The following is a 23349-nucleotide window of genomic DNA, read 5'->3' as shown; positions in this document are numbered from 1 at the left end:
ATAGAACCACTGCTATAACCAGTTTTCAAAAATTATTTTATAGGATTTTACAAAGATTTACAAAATTTTGATTCCATTTTGAAGACCATAACGCAATAGGAGGTTTGTGAATTTCTCATCAGTCATATTTTTTTTTCAAATCGGAATGAGAAATGATTGGAAAACTTTAAAAACTAATTTAAAAAACGACTATACCTATAAATTAAAACTTTAAAATAATTTAGTTTTGGCAAGGGCCATCTTCATGCACGTTCCATTTATTATAAAAATTTAACGATTCCGTTTAATCTAGCCTTAAAAGCCAGACGACAGTTGAAACTGGTACAAATTATTACGATAACAATGGCATCAGAAACAAATTAATTGACTTTGCTGGTAATAGCAAACCTAACAATGTGTGTGTATATTGAATCTAAGTTCTATGATACAAATATAATACGTCACACATATAGAATTAATCTACATTTTACAATATTTATAAGTCAAAATAGCGCCATGTTATGTTTTATACTTAAAAATTATTTACAATGCTACAGTCTTCATTGTAGCATTTCAAGAGAATCATTACAAATTACGTAATTTACTCATAACAATTAGTGTTTTGATCTTTCAATTAAGTATTTAGTGATAGAGTAATTAATGATAACTGTTATAATAATGAATATGTTTTATATCCCTAATATAATTTTTAAATAAAATAATTAAAAAATATATTATTAATATTCGATTATAAACATTCTACTACGTCTAGTACCTATTTTAAGGTCGTTATTTGGCATTTCTGACTCGTCTTGGCTGTATAATTAGATAGATATAGTTATTATAGTAATAGTCTTAATAGATACGTATAGCAATATTAGTAGTAGTAGTAGTAGTAATACATGATATATACATTATATATATTTTATATATCATATATAGACGTGTAGTAATATTATATATTTTATAAATTATAAGATATATATTTCATAAATATTTATTAAATTCAATTATAATCTGTCTAATGTAATGTAAAAATATAATACCTACCACAACAGTCAGCTTATTCAAAAAATACTGTTTTAAAATTTAAAACTGGTTAAGGTTAGGGTAGAGTAAAAATGATATTAAATTATACTTTGTACATATTTGATTAAAACTTTTTTTCTTTAGGGGAGAAACAATTGGACTGGCAAATCCTTAAGATTCTAATATCAACCTATAAGTAGGTCTTAAAAAATTAGACAACGCGATCTTTCCCACCACTCCACAAATTACTTCACTATTTATCTATATTTGTACCTACTATTTAAATGACAACGTTTTCATAATTAGTAATAAATAAAACATACACATAATTTTTATTGTTTATGAATAGGTAACATTATGGATTTTTAAATTTATTTACAATATAAATAACTAACTATAATACTCATTTACAGCTTTTCAAAATTAAATTTTACTGCTCATAATTAATCTCTCACTGACTAGAACTATATGATCAATACAGAGATAATTACAACTCTTTATAAAAATATATACGTTTGCTTTTCAATAAGATGCGACGACGTTGTACCAAAGTTTTGTAAATGCATTGAACAATTTATGAAAAGGATAAAAGTTGAAGAATCAAAATGGTTTATTTTATAATTGAACTAATTTCAAAGAAGAGCTTACTTTTGCTTCATATTCGTAAAAAATTAACTACAAAAAGTATGTAGTACTTTACACTTGCAATGTGGCTTACATATAATTATTATATTTGCATAATACCTATATGAAAGCAATATAATTTGTATATATATATTACACGTTATTTATGTTTAATTATATATTGTATTTAATATTTGATATATCTTGATTCTTGATTGAAGTATATTATATATTTTATGTAACTTTAATAAACCTGATAGCTTCATTAAGCTATATGCATTGTGTAGTGTGTATGATTTATAAATATTTTAAGGAATATATTTTGTAGTTTACCAATTATTAATAAATCTTCGTAACCTAACGATAATTCACCTCTTATAGTAATATGTACTATCTGGTCAATTGTTGGAGTTATTACCTTTTAATACCTTATAATCCCCCATAAATATTTTAATTGTTATGAGTTTAGTTAAATATAAATCAAAGATCAGAAAAATAAATGTCAATTAAATTCATTATATTATAGTGATATAAATGTATATTGTATATTCGTTAGTGTTATATAAAGTATAATTTCAATATACTAACAATAAAAACGAAAATTAGTACGCAATACGTAGAACTGTGTCTATAGAAGAATTCTACAGACAAAAAATAAGAATAAAAAAGTATAGAGTTGGTAGGTACCTAACAAAGGAAATAAAGTAAATGTATTCGCCTATAAATACATAAATCAGATCTCGTTTTCATTTAATATTGAATGGAGAAGTTATACGACAGGCTAAACCAAATGTGTTCAAAAGTTTTTTTCAATCTGGCTTGGAAAGAATAAAGCTAGGTATTACCCCTAAGGGTACCGAGAAAATTGAACACAAGGGAAATAGGGAATTTGACAGCTTAGAAAAGTCCCTTTTCACTCTATCTCATACATTAACAACACTCTGAAAATGTTGAATTTTTAACCTAATGGCATTTCAGTGATTTCTAAATACAATACATATAAAAATAATTTTAAAAACTTTATTACATTATAATACAATATTTTTTTTTAAAACTACTAGGTAGATACCCTTGTTTTTTATACTTAATGATTTTCGTCTAAACACGAATATAATATGTTTTAATTTTTTAATTTATTTAAAACCATATAATATATATTAATAACTTTTAAATACTATAATTACGGTTTATCATACTTATATATATTATAATATTTAATGATATTATATGGATGGTGTATGTAACGTAATTATTTAACTTTACGAGTACATAAAAATTATAAGTAGGTAACCAGATTATTATTAAAATTGTACACAGCTCAACAGATATATAAACAATTATAAGAACAATAAAACTATGGAATATCATAGGTTTAGCCTGTTTAGGTATTGTATATATAATAACTAATAAGTATATCAAGTATAAAAATAACAGAATGTGTATGTTTTTGAGAGACGTGGGTAGGTAATAAAAACATACTATATTGAGTATTTTATGGGAGAAAAGAATAAATATAAAGTGTAACTAAGATTGAATAGACGAGAAAAAAAGGTTACAGGATCGACTTCAATTGAAAATAAAAAAAAAATAGATAGTAACAGTTGGAACGCATTGAATGAATGTAGACATATTATAAAAACGTACACAAGATTGTATTGCAAAAGGATTTGAAAAGAACAGAAACTAAAAAGGAAATTGATGAATGCAATAGCAAAAGGTAGCTCTATAATATATATATATGCATTACTTACAAGTAAAAAAAATTTTTGTAGATCGACTAAGTAAAGGAATAGAGGGAGAAAATATCAAAATTGAATTGAACCATTGATGAGAAAATGCGGTAGGTACAAGATAGGCATTGCCTAAAGACAGTTTTTAGTGCATATAGTAGATACGTATATCCTAAATTACATATTTAAAAATTATTGAAAATAAATACCTTATCAAGTGTAAAAGTTATAGTTTGTCGTTTATTCAAATTTGAAGTTTGATTATTGGAAGGAAATACAACTAGAAATAATATTTGATAAGTACTTACATAATATTTTAATTATGTATAATATTATTTAAAAACTAAGAACATAAAATTATTTAAATAAATATATTAAATATATTATACTATTATAATAGTGTGAATGTGTGATGATCGAATTTTAATTGTTCTAAATATTAGGAACTAGCTATAGGTACCGTTCATATTCTCGTAGGTTATTACTTATTTTGCACTGTTATATTATAGGACTCGTAGATTTACAATATTACAACACCTAATAAATTATAAGTAAAAATGTTATCAACTAAATAACACAAACAATTATTTTGTCACATTAAAATATAAAATTTATCAAATTAGAATAATAATAGACTAAACAGTTTGTCCAAAGTAGTATATATACTATACTATAATAGTACTATGTCTTTAAACATTTAAAGCAAAATTGTTAATATAAATTATTTTTAATTAATTTTTATAGGCAACTTATTTAAATAAATAGTTTGTTTATATTAATTGTATTTTTTATTTAGAATATTATTATATTGAGAATAAAAAGATTATTAAAAGAAAATATGAATAATATATTGTTTAGAAAAAAGTGTGTTACCTACTAATCTAAAATCATGAAAAAAATGTTATAGGGCTGTAGAAATACGTACTTCCATATTATCGACCACAGCGACTGGTTTTAGTAGAAGTTTAAATGTATGTAAAATCTTAGTTTCCCTGTAAATAAATAATTACATAAAATAGCATGTTGAAATGGGCATCAAATATGATTTTCACCAGACCAAACAATAGTTAGATAATGGCTATACTATTTTTTCACACTTTAGTTTTTCATTGATTAAATAAAAATATTATATTCCCACTCCAAAAACCTAGCCCAAAACAAAAATTCTCAAGAACCAAATGTGACGGGTAAAACTTTTTTTTCTCTACCTGGCACCAGCTATTGCAATATTTTATAAGAGCTACCAAATGTAAGTGCTTAAAGTTGATAGAAACTAACCCACATATCCGATGAGACCGCGGAAAGTATTATTAATGTTTTTCAGACAACTGAGATGTTTCACTGAACACAGAAACCCTACCGCTATCTATCGGCATTTAATGCACACGCGTATACCACGCTAAACTACCCTTTATTTCGGTGTACGCACATTCTATTGATCCGGCGCCACTTGATGCCCTTATAATAGGTATCGCGAGTTCTCATATCGAGCGGTTTGTTTTACTGATACCGAACGTTATCATATCTCGTGTAAAAGATAGTATATTATAATCACATCACTCACATTTCCACAGATTTCTACTGCGAAGTTTCAAAGCATAGGTACGTATAATGTATTGATGATATTTGATTTGTTCAACAATATACAATTTAAAATCATTAAATGCTTTCAAATAATAATTAATTATAATAATGGATTACAAGAAACATTTTTTGTCTCATCCCCGTCATCCCAGTAAGGCCTGTTTTTTGGAGGTGAGCTGTGTACCATTACAGAGTGTCTCTTCGTGTTTGTCCCTGTCGGTAATATATTTTTATTTAATATTTTTGAAACATGATTTTGGCCAATTATTAATACCTACCTACTATAGACTGCCACAAATCACAATTGTAATAATTCTCATTATAGGGCAGTAGTTTTTGGTTTATTATAATTAATGAATAGTAATTTCAATTTTTTTTAATGAGTATTTAGCATATTATCATTATAGTGAGTAGGTAATAATATAATAATTATATAATTATGTAATGTAATACCTAACCTATACGAGGAATAATACAGTATGATACTCTGTAATATACGCTCTTGCTATATGCTATTCGATATTCTATGCCAGCGGTTCTTAACTTTTTGTAGAACACGGACCACCGATAAAAGATTTTTAGAAATCGCGAACCCGCTACAAATTTTTTGTCGAATACCTTTTTTTTACAAAACATCTGATGTTACCAAAATTATAATAATTATTTTATATTACAAATTATAGAAGTAGACATAAACAAAACATACACATTTATGATTATTTTTATTAAACTTAATTTTTGATAAAAGTGTAATATAAATTATTTTATTTTTAATATTCTTAAAGCTGCCGTGGACCCTCAACATGAGTATCGCGAACCCCCAGGAGGCCGCGGACCACAGGTTAAAGGTTAAGAACCGCTGTTCTATGCGATTTGGACTTCATACAATTTGTATACAAATATATGTGCTTAATGAGCCGCCTGCTAGAAAACAACAGACAACTTCCATTTCATACCTATCAAAATCTATGTATATATAAAACTATAACACAAGTATATTATTATGTTAGTACTGTTAGTAGCAATAAAATATAAAACATAATACAGGCGATCGCGATATAGTTTAATTTAATTCGTATATGAATATTAATAAATGTTTCAAATAGATACAATAATTATGAAATAAAAAAAGTTAGTAATCACGTATACTTATAGGTACATTCATGGGCGTAGGTAAGAAATATTTTCGGAGGCGGTTTTTGTCTAAATCTATATTAATATTATAAAATTATGAATAATTTATTTGTATGTATTAAATAATACAATTGTTTTATATAATTTCGGGGGGGTGTTTGAACACCCAAAACCCTGCCCTTACCTATGCCCACGGGTACATTTATATAAATTTACTAATAAAATATATAATTGTGCCTATAACATTAATTCGCCTAGGTGGTGCCACTTATATAAATTATGATACATATTGTAATATAATTATAACAAAATATTAGTAGATATCAATCTGAAATATATAAAAATCAACCGATTACCAAAATATATAACAGTTAGGTTTATCATTTCGTTTGCGTGTTCTTATACTGTTAATAAGTTCGCGGGTTTCGTTTAATCGCTATATAAGTACACAAGAGACTAGTGATTGTCCAGTATCTGGACATGGACTAAAAACAGTGAATAGTTTTCTAGTTGCGACGACGTGCAATATAAGGAAACGTTTCCGTTCATTTCAAATGAAAACGCTTTATAACACTGCACGTCATCGTGTCTAAAATCTGTCAGCTGTATGTATAATAATACATTATTTTAAAACCTGTCGTGCTATTATAATAGGGTATGTGTGCCGTAGCGTGTACATTTGAAACCGACTATTGTTCGACAACCCTTTTGTGTAGGTGCCTACCTACCCTGCGACCGATCGTCCTCGTAGAACATATTGCCAAAATGATAACCCTATATTTAATGCGGAGAACATAATATACACATATATATATATATGTGTGTATAAGGATATTATTGGATTGTGATTATAATCTCACTTATGGTCCTTAATGCGAATCACTCTCCAAATCGTATAGGTATTTGATTACACATCCTCGGTGACATAACATAATATTATAGGTACTCTTATGTATAAATATATATATTTATAAAGCTTATCGCATCAACATTTAATTTTTTTTATATCATACGCACAAATTCAGATATTCTATACAACTACACTACGTTTTGATAAATAACATATAAACATAATACATATATTATTATAACTTATAAGATGGCCAAATCCAAAAGTTTATCAATTCAGATAAAATGTCAGACCCGTTATTGTAAACCAATATATTATTATAATATACTGCATGCAGGCCACAATACAAAACGAGTATTGACTATATAATATTGTATAAAAGAAAAATCAACACGTGCGGGATGTCGCAATAATGTACTAGCTATTCTTTACAACCAATGATGTAATCTAAACTCATCCAGATACTTTTTCTCCCACTCCGGCATTTTTCGTTTAATAATTTATTTATTCAAATCCTATAATTTATAGAACTCTTAAAATGAACATACCTACTTATTAAACAATAGATAGGTCCAATACAACATATTATGTTTTATAAAACTTATTGTTTAAAAATATATTATCTTTATTATTATAAACACTATAAACATATTATTATATATTAATAACTCAGAAACTACTCGTTCGAATTTTTATTTAGATGTGCTAAGATTTCAAAAAAAAAATCATCAATGAGAAACATTTGTTAATATTCTAATAATTCAATATAGTATTTACATACTTTATCTGCATATCATAACAATTAATAAATTATTACTACGACCTACGAATGTTAAAAAATTATCAATCTACGAGTTTATAAACCATTAACAACCGACAATCACTTATGTTCTAAAAATTAGTATATTCTTAAACCTAAGTACTAATTAACCAAAAAATGTATCTACACTCTAAAAGTGACATTTCTCATATAATCGAGAAATCAATAATTAAACCATATCAACCGATAATAATATCAATAATTAGTAAAAACTTATTATTAAAATAAAGAAAGTATAAAAAAAAAAGTAATTAAAATACGAGTATCATATTTGTTTATAAAATGTCAATATACAATAGGTGGATGACTATACATATACTAATAAAATAATTTTCCATTTACTTCAAATAGTTTTACACAGCTTTAAAATATCTATTCTATAAATTAATAATCAATCTCGATTTCGTACCTATACATTGTATTGTATTATAACATTGCTATCTACCTAAAATCTAAAAAGACGATATATATATATTATTTATAAATTAAAAAATTGTTTTTTATTTCACCGACGGTGAACGTAATATACGTTTATACCAATTTTCAATATTTTTGGTGGAAATTAACTTGTTATCTTCACATGCAGCAGTATTATATAATAATAATTATAATTCAAAAAATGTTATAAATAGCACTGGCTAAACCATATAAGTTGCATAAAAAATTCTAATGATATTGATAACTGAGACACAGCAAAAATAATTATTTTAAATAACAATCATCTATAGCAACACCTACGTGAAATATCATCAACAATTATATACACACGTGAACATCGTACGTATAATAATATACCCTATAGCCTAATTTGTCTTTATTTTTGTCGTATATAAACCTGTAAGTTCACTTTTTACATATACAAAAAAGAATAAAACAACATATTATGATCATCACGCATGGTGTAACGTAACACAGAGAACTGACAAATGAAATTTACTCACTATGTAAACCTATAATAATAAATAGCACATCAGTTCTGTTCAATATTTAAAAAGAAAAAAGTTATTTATACCTATTCAATCCATAAAATATTGTTGATATTACCTATATTACACTAAACAAAAAAATGTTTAATATCGATTATTTTAGAACAAAAGTTAGTTAAACACTATACAGTCATCAGTAAATTACTGTTACACTTGTATACATTATAGTATAGTTATACAATATACATTTATTATATATAGTCATATAAGCCCAGCGATATTCGGAAGAGTGATAAAGAGGTAGAGGTATAGTACGGGGATGGAGCGATAGCGGGAAGGTAAAAGGGTTTTTTTTCCTCAAAGTGCAGGCAGGACACGATGGGCTCCCGCCGATTATTGGATTTAACGTTGTCGTCATCGCCGCCACTGGAGACGAGTGGTGATCGGACCACGCTGAGTTCACGTCGGCCGTGAAATAACCGTGGTGCGCGAGCCGAGTAAATCGAATTTGCAGATCGCTGGCTCGCGTACGTGCGGGGCGCGGTTGCAGGCGAGACCGAGCTACGGCGCATCTGTCGCGCGCGAAAACATTATTCCGTTAAGCGGATAATGAAATGAAATAAAATGGAAATAAAAAAAAAAAAATACCCCGTCGTATGCACACAGGAATAGAGGACGAGGACCGCGAGTCGGCGGAGGCGGCGGCGAAGGGATAAACTCGCACTATATATATTTATATATATATATTATACAACATGAGAGGAACGGTGCTGGCCGAACTGTTGCTGCTGGGCATCGCCGTCGGGTTCCAGCGGGGTCCGCACCATCCGAGGGCCGCTGTGTCTGGTGAACCGAGAATCGAGAGCAACCACCACGAGCACAAACACCCCAAGCCCATGGGCGACACGAAGTTCACCCAAGACAAACCGATACTGCACGACAAGAGGTCAGTGACGACGAGTATAAAATAATATATCATACGGCATACGACATGATGATGTATATATATATAGGTGCCCACGCCATAATATAATTGCAACTGCAACTATTCGTTTTTGTTGTAACGATTGTGCAGCAGTGCAGCACACGAGACTTGAGAGTTTCGCGGGCACACTCGTGTCCTCCTCAGCCAACCCCTCTGTCACGACGATCCACCTTACATGTCCCATAATCGCCCCTCGTAACACTCATATAATATATGGCTAGGTAGATTCTATAAGGACCCCTGTCGTTCAAATTTCACGTTACAAATTAGATGGGTATTACACAAAGTTTCATACATATTATGTAAAATGTTTTATAAATTATAACTAAAACCCTTAGAAACTTATTCTTTATTTTTGAAACGTAGTTACGTTTATTTTCATTATTTTTTTTTACCTAATAAGTATGTAAATAATATTAGTACCTACCAACTATTTTTTTCAATTTTGTTTATATTTTTTAATTTTTGTATTATATAGTCATTTTTTAACTGGTATTTCTAATTTTTTTTTTTTTTTATTTTTCATTATCATTATTATAAAATAATAAGTTAAAACCCGATTTTGTAAATAAATGAATGAATATTCTCCAATTTTCGATGGGAATTTTGCTATAATAACTTACAATAATGAATTTTGATTAACATTTTAAAAATAGCTATTTATAATTATTTTATGCATATTATATATTTTTGAATTTTTGATACAAAATTCTTTACATATTTTTGAAATTTTGTGTGCATACTCGACAAATAAATTAAGATATTTTTTACATAAAAATTCAGATTCGTCATCACTCGTAACGCATTAATAATACATAATTGTACTAATTTTCTTATACTAAATAACTGAGTTATACCTATCTAATATAGTAGGTAGCAAGAAACAAAACCATAGATACAATGTATTATTTTTTCAGACTAATATTTATTTACTGGTGTATACCTATATGACGCACTGAATAAAAGAGTATAGCTTATTATTTTTTTGATAAATAAAAAATAAATTACATTCTTTGATATTATTATTTATTTATATAACTTCACAACTTTGGGGGTCCATTGATTCCGCTGATATAGAATGAATTCCACATTCTAGAGCAGAGACTTTCATGCATTTGCATATTTTATCTAGTTAACTTTATTGTATGATTAGTATGCTTATAGTATCATAGGCGTAACTAAACCTTAAAGTTAGAAGACTACAACTCTACCATTTTCAAAAGAAGTAAAAAAGTGAGGGGCTCTGTAGCTTTCATTCATGTTAAATAAACCGTTAAAATTATAATATTGTTAAATTATTATTGCGTGTGTGCTATATTTCGTGTGTACCTATATAATACAAATAATAAAAAATCGTAATTAATTAAATGATTAAAATATTGTTAAGCATTATTTAAAATACGAATTCAAGTTAAATTTTCTTAAAATATAAGAAAAATCTAAAGGATTTTTAAAGGTAACATTTAAATAAATACACTAGTTATTAAAATTTAAGCCGCCTCTCGGTCAGTTTAAAAATGTAGGTACCTATTTAAAATGTCTTTTTTTAGAACATTTGATTAATCTCTTTTAATATGATATACAACTTAAAGAAACGATTTGGTAACATAGTTGACCGTTGACATTATGTAAGCATTTATGCGACGTATTAATGAAAATGTTCTTTCACAAGACACAAGATGCAAAACCAAATGGAACGGAAAGTGCTAAATGTAGCATTTGATTTAAATTTGGAAATTAAACGGTATATTAAATTAAAATTTAAAAATTAACTATCGTTGGCAGGACTAGGAATTATAACAGGGGGAGGGGGCTAAAATCAAAGTTGGCGGGCTTAGCCTATCTAAGCCCCCCTCCCTATAGTTACGCTTATGCTTAGTATCCATGTGCACAAGCACAATGTTTGTGATCAAATACTCAGTTTTAGTGGCTTAGTGCTTATTTTAACATTTTTGGACTTAAAGGATATATTTTTTATTGTAAGAGCATAGTCTAAGACTTAAGTTTTTAGTGCATACTTTAATACTTTAATAGTTTATCGCAAATTAAGCACTTCGGTAAATATTTTTCATGAATTAAAGTCAAATATTTGAAATATTATATTGAATTTATACTGTGAATTTGTCATAAAGACGATAAAAACTAGTTTTTTTTATGAATTAATGGTTAGATTAGATCTGTTTTATTTTTTTATACATATACCTATAACTGGCTATAACTACATAGAAAATTGAATTAAGTAAAATATTTAAAGAAAAATTGTTATTTCCTAGTTAGGGCGTGTACATTTCATAGGGTATATTTAACTACATTTTTTTAAATTTTTTGATAAATAAATGCACATTTGATCATTTTTTAGTATAAAAAAATCGTTGCTCTTTGCATTACTATTTCCGACCAATTTATTAGGTTATATTTAATACTCTTTAACTGTATTAATTATAAATTAATTAATTTTAATTTTAATTAAAATCTAATTTAACTATATAAAAAATAGACTACTTTTTTAAACATACAACAATGGAGCAATATAATAACATGTTCATTTATAATGTCTATATATATTATTGTTTACAATACTTTGTACACACTTATGAATATTGGTCTAGTTGAACCTATGGATAGTTTAACCAAAATTTAATATTTATTATATTAATATTATGTATAATAGTTAAAATATAATTGATTACTAATCTACAAAATAATAAATCATATACTGATCATTCATATATTATTATAGAATCATAACTATCAATAGGTAGGTATAGTAATTAAAATAAAATAAAATGCTTCAATAAAAATAATATACCTACAAGGCTACAAATTAAAAAGTTCATTATTCTTAAGGAAGGAACCTTTATGCCTTATTCTTTATGTGGTCATACATAGCATTATATTTATATTTATATATGTATGTACATGGTTTTAAAAATGAAACAGACACATTGAAGAGGATCTTGGACTTCCAGACATAGATGACAGTAATTTAACAGATGAAGAATTGGAATTTAGATATTTCATGTGGGTAACATACACGAATAATAAATAATATTTTGTAAATAACTAATTAATTAATTTACTAATTTTGTAGCGCTCATGACTATGATAAAAACACAATGCTTGATGGATTAGAATTAATGTCTGCGTTTGCTCATAACATGGAAAACTACGGTGATACAGAAACAAAGAAATCAAATTTAGAAAATTATACAGGTAAATTATTTATTTAGTTACAAATAAAACATGGTCAAAAACTTTTTTTTAGATTTAGTTGATCAAATACTGTATGATGATGATACAAACTATGATGGATTTCTCAGCTACACTGAATATGTGATTGCCAAGAACAAGCATTTGCAAAATGTATAATATATTTCTTCTTTAAAATGCATTGTTTATTATAAGTTAAGTGTTATTTCAAACAAATTTTAATATGTATGTTTTAGTTGTTTCTTTCAATAATTAATTAGACTTTGTTGTAATATCTTTTGAAGTTATTAACAATCCTCGTTCCCATAGATCATTCACAAGCTGCATAACCTGGAACATATTTATGTTAATAAGTATTATATACCTTTAAAATTAATAATAATTAAATAAAACTGGTTTTGTTTGTATTTACAATAAAAAAAAACTAAAATTTTAACAAAATTACTAACACTATCTACTTAGTAGATAAGTAGGTATTAGTCAGCACTGAGAATTAGTTTTTGATTAATTAAAAATTTGTTATGTTTATATTTTATATTTGTATTATAATATATTATGCTACTTTTACCTAAGGTATGATAAAAGTACGAATTACAAATGATTATTGTTTATAGTTGAGTTTTTACAAACAAGTAATAATTTACCTTTGAAAAAAAATGTATGGAAAATGACAATGATAAAGTTTGTAATATAAAAAAAATCCGAGTTATACAATTTAATTTAGTCTATATTAAAATATGGAAAGTAAAAGTCAAAACATAAAATATTTATGTAAAGAAAATAAAATGTCAAAATCATAACAAAAGTGAAATTAGTAAATTGTTCTCCAAATTAATAAAATATTATATTATATTAATAAATACTATTGATCATACACTGAATATGACATAAAAGTCAAATTAAATATTGTATTTTATTTCAATATAGTAAGATACGTTTAACAATGCTGTATGTAATTTAATGGAGATCTCTTTAATAAATTAATAAATCTTTAAACTAAGATATATCCCATTTCTTATCTGCAAAAGCACAAACCAAAATACTCATACGGAATTTGACCAAACTATATTGTATATATGTGTTATCAATTGATACCCTAGATTATATACTATGGATATAGACACAGTGTATTATTTTGTTGTCGATATTAGCAACAAATCTACAAATTTTATGTACGATATGCGCATGCGTGTTGTAATTCTTCGCATAATTATCTATAGATACAATGGATAATCTATAGGTATAACAAATTATTCGTGGATAAATATCCAAGAAGTTGTGTCACGCATGTGCATATTCAACACCTAATTCAGTGACTCGTCACTAATATTGGCAACATTTTTATGTTTTGGTTAATATGCTGTGACTTCACCCATAGTATATGATCTAAGTTAGTACCTAGGTTCTAATGATATTTGCACTTTTACTGTAACATACACACATTTGTATATCACTTTAAATTAATAATAACTAATAATTATCAGTATTCATTTATAAAAACTTTTACTATAAAAATTAATTTCTTTTGATACCGAATTATTATTTTTAAACCCCATAATAATATTTTAAATATTTTAAGTTTATTTAAGTTTATCTCACCTTTTATCAACCATAAATATATCAAGATACTTTTTTTTTTACATCATACTTAACCCTGGATAATATGTTTTTAAATCAAATCTTTTAATTTCCAAAAAAATTAAAAATAGCGTAAATATTAATAAATTATTAGTTATGTTAATTCAAATAATACAAATAATATAAAAACTAAAAAAAAAACTGTACTCATGTACATCAGTTTTTTTTTTTTTTACTTAATTAATATTTACCTGCTCACTGCCATTGCATAAATCAGATACTTTAATAAATAATGGATAAATATTAAATAGTTTCTTCACATACAATCCCATTTCATCTGGTATGACAACAAATTGACACTCATTACTATGCAATTGTTTAGAATTATCTAAATTATAATACAATCTCAATTCACTTATCATTTGATCAGTTTCTTCATCCAACGTGCTTTCTTCAACCAGCCTATAATAGTAACATTTTATTGTTTTTATTAATATTACAATACATATTACATATCAACAAAATAAACCATATGGGTATTTAAAAAAATATATTTTTCAATAAAGATTTTAACATAGCCTTATTTTTAGATACTTTTTAAAACTAAATATCAAATATAATGTTCAAGGATTATTATAATTTATATCGCAATACTATACATAAATGTTTCCAATCAATATTAATAATGTATTAAACGTTATACATTCATAATGTTTTCAAATCAATATTAATATGAAAATTAACTCATTCTTAATATAACCAATAGGTACATTTCTAGGGTGTGTGTCTTACCTAAAGCAATTTTTACGAATAAATTTAACTTCAGTAATTTCAAGGTTTATTTCTTGTTCTGTGGTTTTTCCATTTGGTAACATCTTTGTACCATTAGCAACTGTCCGTAGAATTTCAGCTATAAATATAAATATATTTTGTTTCTATATTTCAATTTATTTAAATATGACTTATAGCACATAACAATAAGTCTACGCTTTAATTTAATTATTCATTGAGTCATAATTGTATGTTTATGTATCTGTATATACAAATAAGATTTAATTTGTTTGATTATATTTAACTAACTAGTAACTTTCTAATGACTAACAAACAACAGATATTATCGATATTAATATTTATTTCATATTTTCAATTCATATAAGCAAAATATTTATACATGATAGATTTAGTTATACTTTCATTTCATTTTACTAGATATATGGTCTCTTTGTTAATACCATTCATAATACTAATAACGAATAAGCATTATTAACTTTTAATAATAAATAATTTAGTAACTTACCATTACATAATGATGGTGGCAATGAATTTGTATAATAATTTTTCAATGAAAACGTGTCAATAGCATGATCAATATCAATGTGATTTTTTAAATTTTTTATAAGTTGGTTGATTTGGTTTTCAAATTTTTGCCTTTGAACAGTACGAGGAAGTGGTTTTTCTGATTCACATAAGCCTCCCAAATGTTGGTATCCAATAGGTAATCCAGATCTATAGGATACATCATTTTTCACAGCATTATTTAAAGAATTATTAACCACCTGAAAATGATAATTTATTAATTTTTCTAAAGATTTAGTTTTATTTATTTATTTAATTACAAATTATAAACTTGAAAAGATATAAAATAATAATTGGTTTTAAGTTTTAACACATTCTAAATAACTATTTAAAAAATACGTCAAATAGGGTCATAAAAAAAATATATAAAAATGTAAGATAATTGGTAAAATAAAAATAAATTATTTCATTTGATTTACTGTGTATAAGCTGATAAATTTAAATCGAAAAACAAAATCAAAAATCAAAAACTCAAATCGATGCCAATTTCAAAAGATAAAATAAATAAAAAATATATTATTCACAAATTAAAAAAAATAATATTTTTAAGAAAAAGAAATAGAAAATAGAAAATAATTACAACTTCTTACCACTTGAAGAAAATCGTACATAGAATTTTGTTGATATGATGAAAATGTCAAATGTAAAGAATGTGTTTCGGTAAATAATGTATCGGCTTGATGTATGTATCCTCTAGGCATATACAAAAAATCTCCAGGTCTCAATATTACATCAAGAATTGGTTCACCTATTTCATCTTGATGAAAGTTTCGGCTTGAAGTCCTTGGGAGGGTTTCAAACTTACTTCTAAAAATAAAATTGTATGAGATATATTATAATAAACTATGAATGTCTAATAACATTTACCTTGGTTTATAAACCCTCCAATGTTTTTCTCCATCTACTTGCACAACAAATGCTTCAATATCATCATAGTGAGGAGCAAACCCTTGAGAAAATGGTGGTGTAAGGTAAACATTACAACCGACTAATGAGCCAAAATATTCTTGAAGATTAGCCATGAATTTATAAATTTCTGGGGCGAATAGCTGAGGGTTCAATAAGCGGACACTACATGCATTATTGAAATAATCCCAAACAACATGAGGATGAGCTCGGCCAACTGGGTTATGTGTTTCACGTACATTGTCTGTATAAGATGTAATATCTACATTTGTCCCATATTGAAGATTATTTTCACGAAGAATGGTATCAAGTTCAGTAAGAGAAAACAACTGCGAAAAGTAATTAGAACTGTTTCTTGGCACATGCAGGATGGTTTTTTCCCAATGATTCCTGAAAAACAATAAATCTGAATTCATTGACTGGGTTAAATTATACTATTATTTAAAATCTAATTGTTAATAAAAACCAAAAAATAGTTATTTTCTAAATTGTACATTACATAGGTAACAAAAATATTAACACAGGTTAAATGGATATAATGGGTATATTATAGTATTCATAATATTATGTATCAACTTACTTCATGAAATTGTCTATACTGATTGGATGTATTAGCCATTCCATCAATTTTTGACCAGTTTTGGAAGAATCTTTTAAATTAAGACTATAAAAACTATTCAAAACACAGCTGGTTTTTTTTGGCTTCTCTACAACTTTTTCTTTTTTAGACATTTTAAATTTCATTTTTTTTAATTTCTTTTTGCTTATACTTTTAAGGTTCACTTTTTTCTCAGTAATATTGTTCTTACCATAATACTCAAATGCAGACATACTTTTCACTCAACAATTGATTTTTTTTTCTATAGCAATTCAAAAAAAAAAGATTAATCGTTTATCGAATATTATCGAACACTGTTTATTTATCCAAAAACCTACAACTCACAAATACGATGAATTACAAATTTTTTCTGTTACTCTGTTCGATAATCGATATAAAATATAATGTATCGAAGTATAAGAACATTTAAAATAGTCTGAAACGTCTGAACTACATATAATTTGTTAATGTTGTTAAAGAATAAAGATACTTATATCAGTGATGAGCTAACCTAACTTCAGTTCATGCCGCAACGTTACGTATCACCTAGATCCCGCGACAAGTAGATCCACGTACGTCAACTGGATCCCATTTGACATTTAGAACCTCAAAGAAAATTTAGATTCCATATTAACATTAATCTCCCACGTCATTCAGAAATCGGCGGTAATTTAAAAAACTTGTCTAAAAAAAAATACTTAAATGACAATTTAAATTTTAAAAATATTATGAAATAGTATGAAGTATAAGTAAGTTACATGGCGATAGTAAAATCTCTAATTCCATTAATTATGATATTAGATTCGATGTTTTAAATAAGTAGTAACGTTTCATTATATTCTAATATACACGACATATGAATTATCGATTATGTTAATGTAGAACTTATATATAATTTTTAAAAGAACTTGCTCAAATACCTATTTATTATAATAGCCAATAGGTAAAAACATTAAAACCTAACCATTAACCTAACAGGGTGATTATACTTATTTACAAGCATTGTATGGCCACTTATTCCTTTAATGTTAAATTTATATTGGACTTATTTATAAGTTTATAATATTTCTCGTTTCTTGATATAAATAATTATTTAATTGGTATTTAATAAAAAAAAATGTATGCAAGGTAACTATAATATAAGAATAACAGTGTTAGGTAATTTTCCACACCACCTTTATTATTAAACGACGTACAATAACATTGTCCGTATTGTTTAATAACTTTATGAGGTATTACACGAGGCGCGTTTTTTTATTGTGGTGTCCCCAGTAGGCCTAATCCACATCGTAAGCGAGAACGCATTATATGCAGGGGCGTATTTAGGTAGGGGCTTTGGGTCCAGTTGTCCAGAACGGTAAATTTTTAAAGATTTAGAGAGGCGGCAAATTTTTATTTCGTACTTTATGAGTACTGGCGCAGTGACGTCAATCATTAATAATTTTCACAACAAATGTGTGCCATTGCCATAGAGGTATAAAATACTATACAGTATTTATATAACATGGTATTCTATGGTATTAACAGTTTGACCACTATTGCGCGGCGTAGTTTTTTAATTTTTTTTTAATGAGGGGGGAAGGCGGTAAAATATGTGTTGCCCTTATCCTAAAATTCCTAAATACGCCACTGATCATATGAATGCATTCAAATAATAAAAAAAAATATACAATAACTTAAATTATGTGGATATTAATAATACTATTATATAATATAAAACGGTTAATGTGTATAATATATGTGTGTTGCCGGCCGGCGATAGTGAATGTGTTGGATGAGTGGATGAGAGATGAGCGCTAATGCGTAAAGGGGGGGACAACTTAACTAAGATGAGCTTCTTATTGATGCTGCCAATCTTCCTCCGGGTTGAAACGAAGCCGAGTGTCGACACATTTTCCATCAGCTTTGTGACGAATTCTTCTTCACTAATAAATATTATATATTTATATATAGTATACTGTACCTACTACGATTCTAAAAATTATAATATCATACAAACAAATCCTTTGGACAGTTGACATTAAGATGAGCTTCTTATATTGATGATGCCAATCTTCCTCCGGGTTGAAACGAAGCCGAGTGCCGACACATTTTCCATCAGCTTTGTGACGAATTCTTCTTCACTAATAAATATTATATATTTATATATAGTATACTGTACCTACTACGATTCTAAAAATTATAATATCATACAAACAAATCCTTTGGACAGTTGACATTAAGATGAGCTTCTTATATTGATGATGCCAATCTTCCTCCGGGTTGAAACGAAGCCGAGTGCCGACACATTTTCCATCAGCTTTGTGACGAATTCTTCTTCACTAATAAATATTATATATTTATATATAGTATACTGTATCTACTACGATTCTAAAAATTATAATATCATACAAACAAATCCTTTGGACAGTTGACATTAAGATGAGCTTCTTATATTGATGCTGCCAATCTTCCTCCGGGTTGAAACGAAGCCGAGTGCTGACACATCTTCCTTCAGCTCAATGACAAATTCTCCGTCGGTGGGTAGTCCATGATCCAGCCAAATGTTCGGTTCCTATAAAACTTCAACTAATGTGCTGATTAAATGTAGTTTAAATTTATAGTAAAATTTTAATGTTTAAGAAATCTATGTTGGTGTTCTTTTATTTTTGAATTTAAATTAATTTGAAATTTTATATTTATAATTTATCAGTTAAAAATGTAAACATGAACTAAAAAGATTATAGTATATTGCAGTTTAACTTTCTGTTCGGTGGCCACCTTTTTAATTCCTCACTCTCTTTTATAAGAAAGTTAAACAGCACAATAACTATAAAAAAATATAAATTTAAACATACACAAAGACGAACTAGCTTTGTGAAAAGAAAAAAAAATCGAAAAAATTAGTAATTTATCAACGTATTATTAAAATAAAAAGAACACCTAAAACCGTAGTACAGTATATTATCTGAAAAAAAAAACCATAAAAATTAAATATAATTTAAGTAAATATTCATAATATACTGTACTACTGTTCAAAAAATTATATTATTAAACAAACACAGCCTTGCGACACTAATTTTTGTTCTTCAGATGTGCTTCTTCTTAATGATACTGTCAATCGTCCTCCGGGTTGACATTATAGCGTAATTATTTCAGTTTTTTTGTTTTTCCGATATTATGGCAAGATCTGAAATTTTTTGTTTTATTTTACTATTTACCACCCAAAGTACCAAATTGATCCATATTTGCTACAAGAATTCATGACAAACAAAAAATAATCTACATAATTGTTGTATCATTATACATTTTTCGCTCTGTCCACGTCCAGGATCTAAGGTGTACTATTTTACTACTATTCTAATATAATATAATCGCGAATAATACAAATAATACATGGTTGTTATTTCTCACAATTTTTGTCTTCTATAACTAATGAGTAAAATAAGTAGGCATTGTGTACTATTTTTTCGTTGGACCCTGGAGAATAAAATATGCGTCTACATCAACTACATCCTCCGACTAGCGCGGATTGTTCATATAAATTTATATATTTTATTTTAAGTTTAAAAAATAATTTTAATCCCAAAAAAGAATAATAAAAAAAAACTTACTTAAGCGTCGACTGTTCCCGTGAAACCGAGTTGTGTCAATCTTCACACTATACGTAGTAGTGCACCGCCGCCGAAGAAACTGCAAATTTTCTTCATATCGATCTTCATCGTGATTCTAAATGAGAATAAAAATTCATTTTTATGAAAATAAACAGCACGAAATGAAAATGAGAATACTTGTCATGTATTCAGTACTATTCATTAAGACTATTACAGAATTGTTAATCGTCTTCGACGAATGTCGTCGATTGTCGTATGTCACAGATGACGAATATAATAATATGATAAATCTATGGTTTTTTTTTTTATAGAACTCTTTGTGATATTATACAATGTATTTTTCTATTTTAGCTGTTTGACATATGAACGTACAATTGAAACATTTTAACTAGATACCAAATCTTTATAGATATTGCAAAGTATTAATATTTTATTCTAATGAAAATGATTACAAATTATTTAATTTAATCTATAAAAATAGTGAACTAAATAAAAATAATTATATTATTATATATTTAAAAAAAAAAGAATTATGATTTATGATTAATATCGTTATGTTTCTGAGTTATTATTTCTGCATACTTTTGGTTTTAATCACGCAGTGCTTTAACTTAATCTTACATATTTTTACATGTAAACTTACATGTATATATCTGAAGACACCTTTCATAATAAAAACAAATTCATACATTTCCTTTATTATGGTTTCATGTAACAAATAGTACCTAGTCAATGCTTTGAGGAATTCAATTTTCAGTACCATTTTACAAAATAATCAAAAATTACATTAAATTAAAGATAAAGAAGTAATTATTACAGTGTTGCTTTATACATTAGTGATTAAGTTTATTACTGTAATTAGTGTGTGAAATTTGAGTTTGAAAGAGACAGTCAGTCAACCTTCATTAATAAGTATAATTTTGATGTATTATGACATATAATATTATATGTTGATTGATATTGCTAAGTATTTTATTTATTTTTTTTTGTGTAAAGTTTGACAAGCTACATTTTTTCCGAAAACATTAAATTTATCATAATTATTATTATAATATTGTATAAATAATAAATATAATTTATACCATATTATATTCTTGTTATATACTTTTGAGTTAATAGGTACAACCCTTTCGTAAAATAATTTGAATAAATAATATCTTAAGATTAATCTACGTATGTCAAAAATGTCATTGTGTACGTATAGTATAACATGTACAAAAAACTTTTATGTCCCTACAAATAATGTTTTAAATAATAACAAAATATCGTAAATATACATAATTTTAAAATATTTTGAAAAAATACTATTTGTAAGAAATACTCTCATAAGAATTTAATTAAGGTTTTAAGTATCTAAAGACTAAAATTATTCGTTTTTGAACTATAACAAAATATAAAAATTATTTGAGAAAAAATATTTATTTTTAGGGTGGGTGTATTAATAAACATTTAGTAAGTTATAGGTATAATACTGAACTTCAAATAGTCATAAAAAATAATGTGACTTTCCAGTAAACATATTATTTTTATTTTAGGTTAAAAAAAAACTAATGAGAATTCCAATATAATATTTTTAAATTGTAGATATAAAAAGAAAATATTTATATGAATATCCAACGAAAAAATTAATTTGAACATTTTATAGATTTAGCCGAATACAATCAAAATTTTAATTTTAAACGTTTATAAAATATACCGTGACTATACATTCTTTATTACAGTAAATTAGTGAACGATTGATGAAGAAGCCTGTATTAAATTTTAAATCATATTTGCATATCTATAATTTTTTTCGGCTTAATAAAAAAAAAAAAAAAATTTTATTGTTTTAAATAATGAAAATGCTTTTAAAATTATACAATTTACCTATAGAGAAATCATAATTTAGATAATTGTTAAATTTTTCAAAATTCTATAATTAGTATTTTTAATTAAAATTAAATTAATAAATTAATTTTATCAATATTATAAAAAGATATAGCGTAATAATACATTTGTTTTTTTGTGTTTTCGATATTATGACAAGATTCGAAATTTTTTATTTTATTTTACTATTAACCACCCAAAGTACTGAATCGATCATATTTGCTACAATAATTTATGACAGAAAAGAAACTACACAATTGTCAAATAAATATACATTCATTGCTATGTCCAGGATCCAAGGTATACTTGACGACTTAATTTTATTCTTGGCTATTTTATACATTGGACCAGTGATCAACCTTTTTGGACTCTCGGGCCACATTCACAAACTAAAAACTATTTGCGGGCAAATAAAAGTCTGTCATCCAAGTATAGCAGCTTGTACACGTCAATAAATATTTATTTTAAGTATAAAAGAGAAATTTAATATTCCATAATTATGGGAAAATTAACTTACGTAAGTATTCTTCGACGCTGTTCGGCGAAATCGAGCTGCACCACATTTTACAGTTCAAACGTGA

General features: G+C 26.4%; 2 protein-coding genes and 1 long non-coding RNA gene across 4 annotated transcripts; 1 reads left to right on the top strand and 2 right to left on the bottom strand.

The window, feature by feature from the left end:
• The first annotated feature begins 4824 nt into the window (after positions 1–4824).
• LOC132929651 (multiple coagulation factor deficiency protein 2 homolog) lies at positions 4825–13406 on the top strand. The gene is made up of 5 exons (XM_060995155.1): positions 4825–4964; positions 9343–9622; positions 12602–12682; positions 12753–12874; positions 12927–13406. Exons 2-5 carry the CDS (start codon positions 9432–9434, stop codon positions 13028–13030), a joined length of 498 nt encoding a protein of 165 aa, XP_060851138.1. The 5' UTR covers positions 4825–4964; positions 9343–9431; the 3' UTR covers positions 13031–13406.
• LOC132929650 (ribosomal oxygenase 1) lies at positions 12867–17794 on the bottom strand. Of its 2 annotated transcripts, none has more exons than XM_060995154.1 (8): positions 17655–17794; positions 17292–17571; positions 16673–17101; positions 16396–16612; positions 15747–16005; positions 15242–15359; positions 14701–14911; positions 12867–13201 (listed from the first exon to the last, which is right to left on the bottom strand). In XM_060995154.1, the coding sequence occupies exons 2-8, from the start codon at positions 17540–17542 to the stop codon at positions 13124–13126; spliced, it is 1563 nt and encodes a 520-aa protein (XP_060851137.1). In that variant the 5' UTR covers positions 17543–17571; positions 17655–17794; the 3' UTR covers positions 12867–13123. The 2 variants fall into 2 exon arrangements, with proteins under 2 accessions (XP_060851137.1, XP_060851136.1); XM_060995153.1 differs by having other exon boundaries at positions 17648–17789.
• Positions 17795–18443: 649 nt separating this feature from the next.
• LOC132930156 (uncharacterized) lies at positions 18444–20468 on the bottom strand. The gene is made up of 4 exons (XR_009662194.1): positions 19701–20468; positions 19503–19630; positions 19305–19432; positions 18444–19234 (listed from the first exon to the last, which is right to left on the bottom strand). It is a non-coding gene; the product is annotated as an uncharacterized LOC132930156 (long non-coding RNA).
• Between the last annotated feature and the right edge of the window lie 2881 nt (positions 20469–23349).

The sequence above is a fragment of the Rhopalosiphum padi genome, chromosome 4 (genome assembly GCF_020882245.1).
Source record: "Rhopalosiphum padi isolate XX-2018 chromosome 4, ASM2088224v1, whole genome shotgun sequence".
NCBI lineage: Eukaryota > Metazoa > Arthropoda > Insecta > Hemiptera > Aphididae > Rhopalosiphum > Rhopalosiphum padi.
Note: the sequence above shows the minus strand (reverse complement) of the source record. Positions and strands in the feature narration are given on the sequence as shown.